Source organism: Echinops telfairi, unplaced genomic scaffold (genome assembly GCF_000313985.2).
Source record: "Echinops telfairi isolate 266 unplaced genomic scaffold, ASM31398v2 ScPeMD7_7462;HRSCAF=8500, whole genome shotgun sequence".
In the NCBI taxonomy this organism is placed as follows: Eukaryota; Metazoa; Chordata; class Mammalia; order Afrosoricida; family Tenrecidae; genus Echinops; species Echinops telfairi.
In genome coordinates, this window is record NW_022111362.1 from 2,689,493 (window position 1) to 2,696,802 (window position 7,310).

Sequence of the window (7,310 nt, forward strand, 5' to 3'; positions counted from 1 at the left end):
GATACTTTGTCTTAAACCATGGATACCAGTTGTTGATAGAGAACAGGATTTATTAACTAGGGATATACCTGACTTAAAAAAAACAAACCAAGATTTGTATGAAGAAAACTACAGAACACTATTACAAGAAACCAAATGGAAGAATATCCCATGCTCGTGGATTGAAAGGCTCAATATAGTAAAGATGTCAGTTCTGCCCAAGGCACTATATAAGTTTAATGCTACCTTGATACAAATACAATCATCTTTCTTCAAAGAATTGGAAAAACTGGTTACCAACTTCATATGGAGAGGGAAGAAGCCCAGGATTAGCAGAGACCTCCTCAAGAAGGACAAAGTGGGAGGCTTGCTTTACCTGACTTTAGCACATATCATACAGCCACAGTGGTTAAAACAGTGTGGTATTGGTATAATGATAGATACTCAGATCAATGGAAAAGAACTGAAAACAGAAATAAAAGCATCAGCACACAGACAACTACTCTTTGATAAGAGTCCCCCAAAAATATCAAATGGGAAGCAGATGCCCTCTTCAACAAGAGGTACTAGAAAAAAAATGACTATGTACCTACAGAAAAATGAAGCAGGACCTTTACCTCACTCCATGCACAAGAATAAACTCAAGGTAGATGACAGACCTTGAGGTAAAACCCTAAACTATTAGGGCCATCAATGAAGAAACTGGGACAAACCTGAGAACTTTGGCACAGGGCATACATAGGCTACTGGAAATGTACAAATGTGCTTGACACAATGAATGGATGCATGGATTGTGGTAAGAGGCCCCAATAAAATGATGTTTTTTAATGAAAAAGAAAATAGAATTTATTTTCACATTTAAAGTGAACACAAAGAAGTGTTCCAGAGATGTTTCATATACAAGTGGGTAGATTGATTAAAACCAAGCTTTTGTGTACACCATTTATTTCTTGGAGAACACACGGCACACGTGCAGGCTGCTTCCAGCACAGGAATTCACATTGACAGCGCAGCTCACATTGGGTCTGTTTCCACCACCACAGCAGCTCTCACAAATCACAACAGCAGTTTCATATCTGCCGAAAGGGAGGGAAGGAGGGCCTCGGCTATAGGGACCTTCACAAAGCCCAGAAAATCTGTTTCTAAAGCCAAGCCACCAAATCCAGGTCCCACCCTGGCTTGGTGTAGGATCACAGTTTTCATCGTCAGTTAATTTCACCTATATTATTCTGAATAGGAAGATGAAATTAAGCCTTTGTTTGGCAACCGGCTTTCCCTTTGATCAAGGAAAAGGCAAAAATCTTCCCTGTCATGCCACTGGTGCCACCACTGCTGAAAGCATAGTTGCACTTGGGCCAGGCTATTGAAGCCACTGCTTGCCAAGGGGTGGAGGGGCCCTCCTGGCTACATGGGCCTATAAGAATGGGCCATGAGGAAGGTGGGCACTGGGGAGGCAGAGGGCTGGTATTCCTGAGAGGCCTACCCCAAGCACACAGTGGTGGTTGAGCAAGCAGCAATTAACTCTCAGGCTCTTCAGAGACCCCAAAGCCATTACCAGGTGAGTCAACACTCCTGCACGGCTGCTACCACCTTGGCACGTCTGGCGCCAGGTTAGCTCAGCTGGCCACAGTCTGTGATGACAATCTTCTTGGCTGTCTTCCCGTTCTTGGAGCCAAAAGATTCTATTTTCTTCACAACATCCATGCCCTCTTTGACGTGGCCAAATACAACATGTTTGCCATCCAGCCTGGAGGAGATGAACCAAGTGAGGAGAATGGAACTAGCAGAACCAGAACCAACTGCCAAAGAGCTGAGCCCAACTCATGCAGACCTCTGTGTGTCGGAGCGGAGCTGTGCTCGAGGGCTTTTAATAGTTGATTTTTCAGAAGTGCAAAGATAAAAATTCCATTTTTTTTAATTCCATTTTTCCCCCCACACACTTTTTCCCCCCATATACTTTTTAAAGCAGCCTCATCGATCATTAAGCCTTTATTTTGAAGCAACCCTGGGTGAATTAGAACTGTCGATATTTTAGTTAGCAGTTAAATATGTTAATTATTTGTACCGCTGGGGTTTCCAGGCAGAAAAGGGGATAGCACAATGTCACTAGCATCACAACCACTTGGGAATGAACTTAGTGACCCAAAGCAGCCACTCAAAAGGAGCTCACCCTGAAGAGCTGGACCCACAGCCCACAGTTTCGGTCTCAGACCTGGCTGGGCTATCCTTGTTTCACATAGGAAGCCAATGGGATATTGAGTTACTACGAAAAGATGAGAACTCTAAGGCCACAGAACTATTTGAACAGTTATTAAGTAGGAAGTCAGGGCCAACGTGACTAAAAAATGTGGTGAAATTATGCAAGCTGTGGGTGGAGATGTTCTGAGCAGCTGTTTGAGGGAGTTCTAAGAAACTAAAAGGCAACAAAGTCTAGCTCCAGTTAGGCCAAGCCTGGCTGCAGCTGAGGGCAAACAGCAGGGTCCATTAAGGACCCTATAGAAGAAACAAAGAGCAGGCCTGCCCCCACTCCCACCCCACCCCATCCATGTCTGTCTGGCTTGCTGGCTAGAACCTCCAGGAACTTGTCTCCCCTAAGTCTAGGGAAGGGCAGGAAGGCTGAGATTCCAGCCTGCTGTTGGTCCCTCAACCCCAGGTGCCCAGAGATTACAGAAAGCTTGAGACTCTGGTGGGGAAAAGACTACATAATGCTTACAAGGAGGCGGCTTCCAAAAAGGTACAAGGAAAGTTATCTATCTATGAGTGACATTTTATCAGGTGAACTATTTAGGTATGCGGACAAGAGAGCTCCAGGGTGAACCCTGGTAGTATAGTAATTATGTGTTGAGCCGCAATCCTCCTGGTCGGCAGTTTGAAACCACCAGCAGTTCTGTGGGAGAAAGACTGAACTTTCTACTCCAGTTAACAGTTCCAGTCTCGGAAAGCCACAGGGGGTCGCTATGAGTCAGGGTTGACTCCAAGGCAGTGAGTGAGAAGGGTGGTGGTAGCTTTCTGCTAAGTCTATGCTAATATAGTAGCTGGATGAAATGCCCACTGCTGTGCTTTCAAAGGTGCACCTGCGCCTGAAAGATAAACCCCGGCAACAGTACTAGACCAAGACCAGGCTTTGACTGCAGGTTATCTGGAGTCTTAACACACCCTGCAGCATTTCCCAAATATATTTGGTAGAAGGACCTTTCTCTTAAACCCCCACAAAAAAACATACTTTGAGAAAGCTGTAGCTAACAGGAACACTGGGAAGCCTAACTGCAACAGAGCTGCAGGCGTAAGCCAGTCCTGCCCTAGCCTCTGCCTTTCATACAGACAGATACCCACCCAGGTGAGGGCTGCTACCCCAGCATAAAGGGTTCTGAGGAAAACTGACTGCATCAGAAAGCACATCACCCCTCCTCTACGGCGGCTTCTCATTCCAAAATGTCATGTGTCAGGACTGAGGGACTCACCAGTCTGTCTTGATAGTGCAAATAAAGAACTGGGAGCCATTGGTGTTTGGGCCAGCATTCGCCATGGACAGGACACCTGCAAAACAAGCAGTGGTGAGCTCACTGGGTCAGTAAGGGGCAGGCCGGAAAGGACTGAGCAGAAAGCCAGGCTTTTCTATCTTCTACCCTCAGTTTTGCTTAAAGACACTCTCCCCCCTCGTGTTCTCAATGGAAAGTCTGTTTCTTACACTGAGAACTAAGAATACGAAAACTCTAGGGAAACTCAAAAGACAGGAATACTGGGCCAGCTGGGGAGATGTTGAGCAATAGGAGACGGCAACCTCCAGGGCCTGCCCTGGTGGGTGGGGCTGGTGGCTCCCCAGCTGGGTGGGAGCGGAAGGGACTCACTCACCTGCTCCCACGTGTTTCAGCGTGAAGTTCTCATCAGGAAAGCGGCTCCCATAAATGGACTTGCCACCTGTGCCATTGTGGTTGGTGAAGTCGCCTGCCTAGGGAACACAGAGCGCCTTGAGGGGCCACCACTAAGCACCAGCAGCCATCCAGGCCACCCCCAGGCCCGCCCAACTAGAAGCCCCTCTGGTAAAGTAGTCAACAGAAATCCAAGAAAATAAGGACTAGTTAAAAAAAAAAAAAAGAGGAAAAGTAGAGCTTAAATATTTCCAGCCATGCAAATACCCTGGTTTCTAAATGACTTACTCTGAATAGTCCAGCAAGTCTGGAGATGATCTTAAAGGGCGAAATGAAGGCCATTCTAATACAATTGCCATCACTGTTGTTAGGGGCTCTCAAGTCAGTTGCAACCCATAGCAACTCCTAGGGACTCTATGCACAACAGAATGCAACACAGCCGAGGTCCTGCACCGTTTAGACAATTGTTCTTATGTTTGAACCCATTGTTGCAGCCACTGGGTCAATCCACCTCCCCCAGGGCCTTCTTCTTTTTCATCGCCCCTCCATTGTGCCAAGCAGGATACCCTTCTCCAGGGATTGGTCTCTCCTGACATGTCTAAAACACATTCGACGGTCTTGCCATCCTTGTACTTTCAATATTCTTCACCAACACCATAGTTCAAATGCATCGATTTTTCTTCGGTTTTCCTTATTTTATGTCCAACTTTCACACGCACTACCACCTTAGTCCTCAAAGGAGCATCCTTGTTTTTCAATACTTTAAAGAGGCAGGGTCACACAATGTAATGCAATGCTGGACCTCTTGCCTGCTGTGTCCACGAGCATTCATTACGGACCCAAGCAAGGGATAATCCTTGATTTTCTCCACTTATCAGATTTTTGGTGACCACAATTTCTAACCCACATCTCTGGGAGAGGAACCAGGAAGGTGGTAAGGGACTCCCATTCCTGAGGCTGGTCTATGGGGGAGCAGCAGCAGCTGGTTCAGAGCCCATCCCTTGTTTAACTCCCCTCTCGGTCTCTATTTCTACACATCCTTCTTCACCAGCCACAGGGTTGTCCTGGGGTCCCAAAGTTCTATGACAGGGTTTAGCCAGGGCTGGGCCTCCTCCCTCAAAGGCTCAGCTAAGGCCCAAATAGCCCTGTAGGACTTCTGCAAGGAGCTGTGGGCTGAAGAACCCAGGATCGGCCCCTATATCCAGTGCCCAGGGCTGTTTTCCTGAGACAGGTTACTCAAGTGAGCAAAGTGACCTGAGCAATGTGTCCCAGGATGCATAGCTCAAGATCATGGCCTGGGTTTTTGATGCCACCAACTCATGCTACATAGAACCCTCCACCTTTCGAGTCCTTGTGAGTGAGTGAGAAGACCCTACCCTGGCAAATCAGCCTACACTACCCAACAGCCTCAGCCAGGCAAGGGGTACTTGTCCAGGCCTGTCCAACACCCAAGGCCTTCCCCCTCCACATTCATGCATAACTGTATCTAGGCAGCACAGCACAGCTGCAGGCCCAGGCCCAGCCCCAGCCCACTCACCATGATAATGCTGACAGTCAGCAGGTCAGGGTGGAGTAAAGTGGAAGGGAGAATTCTGGGCGGAAAGGACATCAGAGAGATCATGTTGACATCCATGCCCCTGCCTTGAGGCTCCACTGGGCCCAGGACACCTGACCTTGAAGACTCTGCTCTAACAGAGGGATCCTAACATTGCTCAGTATCTAAGTCCTGGCCCAATTACTGGTGTCGGCGTGTACCTCAAAACCGTTGATTCAGCAGTACTAAGTCTTTTGAAAACCAGGCAGGTTACACAACTAAAGAATAAGTGCCCTGACCCGGAAAACAATGCCCTTTCCTGACCCAACCTTTCTGGGAAGTGCAGCTCAAGTCCAGACATGTCTGCTCAGTATCCCCTTTCTCCTCTTTAATTGTCTTTATCAAGACTCGAGGGAATATGGGCAAAGGTCACCTGGGGCTGTAAGAAAACAGGTAAGTCCTTCCAAGGCTTAAGATCTAACCACCTACCCCCTTCCCTCACCAGCTCAACCATTCCAGCCTGGTTGGGCAGGGCCCTCTGGTCTCTGGGGCCAGGGGGGTTTCCAAAGGGATCCGAACAAGCTACAGAAAGGGCATGAAGCACGTATTGAATCTTCCGAACAACCCCGAGGAAGCCACTACAATTATCCCCTTCACAAAAGAGGAAACGAAGGCAGAGGGGACCCTGTTACCTGGCACATGAAGGATGGAATCACCCTGTGGAAAGTTGAGCCTTTGTAGCCAAAACCCTTCTCACCAGTACACAGGGCTCTGAAGTTTTCTGAGGGGTAAAGAAGAGGCAAATAAGCAAGGCAGCTCCAACTAGCTGCACGGAAAGACCCCATGCCCATACATGGTTCTGTTGATCCCACTTGCTGTGCCACATAAGGGAACTCATTTCCCGTCTCTGATCTCAGTGTCCCAAGTATAGTGGCAAGGGCACTTGCTACTGGTTGTTCTAGCAGCCAATTGCCTCCCCTTGCAAGGTCATCTCGGCTGGGATTCAAAGGGGTGTGCAGCCACCACCATGCCCCATTAATTAGGCACCAGGGAGGAGAAACGGGGGTCTAGAGAGGGATAGAAAGTTGTCCCAGAGCACCTAGCAGTTGAGCCCCAGGTAGAACTCCCTCTGGTCGCCAATTGCCAGCACCCTGGCTCATCTCAGCCTCTACCAGCCTCTCCTGCCTCCCCTTTCCTCTAAACCAGACGAGAAGGCCCAGTCAGTGGCTTACCTGCAGTCTTTGGCACGACATCTGCTTTTAGCTATGGGGCGAGAAGTAGAACACAAAAAGGGTCAGTCCAGAGGGAAGGGAAGGAAGGAAACTTCTACCACCCAATCTCTCCAGAAGCAAGAAAAACTTCAAAACCAAACGCACTGCCACCGAGTCAATTCCTACAGACAGTAACCGGACTTACAGGGCAGAGTAGAACTGCCCCCGTGAGTTTCCAAGGCCTTCAGCCTTTACAAAAGCAGAAAGCTTCCTTTTCTTCCTTGGAGCGGCTGCTGACCTTGTGGTTAGCTGCCCAACTCAGAGCCCACACCACCACCAGGGCTCCTTACAGAAGAAAAACCGATAAAACAAACGCATGGCCATGAAGTCAATGCCGACCCACAGCTACGCTATATGGCCCCCCGTAGGTTGCCTGCCTTCCTTTATGGGAGAATAAAGCCCTGAAGGGCTGGTATGCGCCTGTGGCCATTCCCTCCCAGTGTGGGCCCTCCCAACAGCTATCAGTCTGGCAGCTGCTTCCTGAACTCCAGCTGTCCTCAGTTTCCTCATCAGTCAAAAGCGATGACAATGCCATTCTGGCCCACTTTCAAGAGCAAAACCAGCAGAAAGTACTACCACTGGTTCCAGAGTCTTAGCGCCTCAATGTCTGGAGAGAGAGCCCTGGGAGACATCTAGATGCTTTTGTTTGTTTTTCTT

At 48.5% G+C, this 7,310-nt stretch overlaps 1 protein-coding gene across 1 annotated transcript; it reads right to left on the bottom strand.

Annotated features, from left to right (window-relative positions):
* Window positions 1-789: 789 nt before the first annotated feature.
* PPIF (peptidylprolyl isomerase F) lies at window positions 790-6,702 on the bottom strand. The gene is made up of 5 exons (XM_004715306.2): window positions 6,615-6,702; window positions 6,075-6,163; window positions 3,832-3,928; window positions 3,441-3,516; window positions 790-1,726 (listed from the first exon to the last, which is right to left on the bottom strand). The coding sequence occupies exons 2-5, from the start codon at window positions 6,081-6,083 to the stop codon at window positions 1,591-1,593; spliced, it is 318 nt and encodes a 105-aa protein (XP_004715363.2). The 5' UTR covers window positions 6,084-6,163; window positions 6,615-6,702; the 3' UTR covers window positions 790-1,590.
* Between the last annotated feature and the right edge of the window lie 608 nt (window positions 6,703-7,310).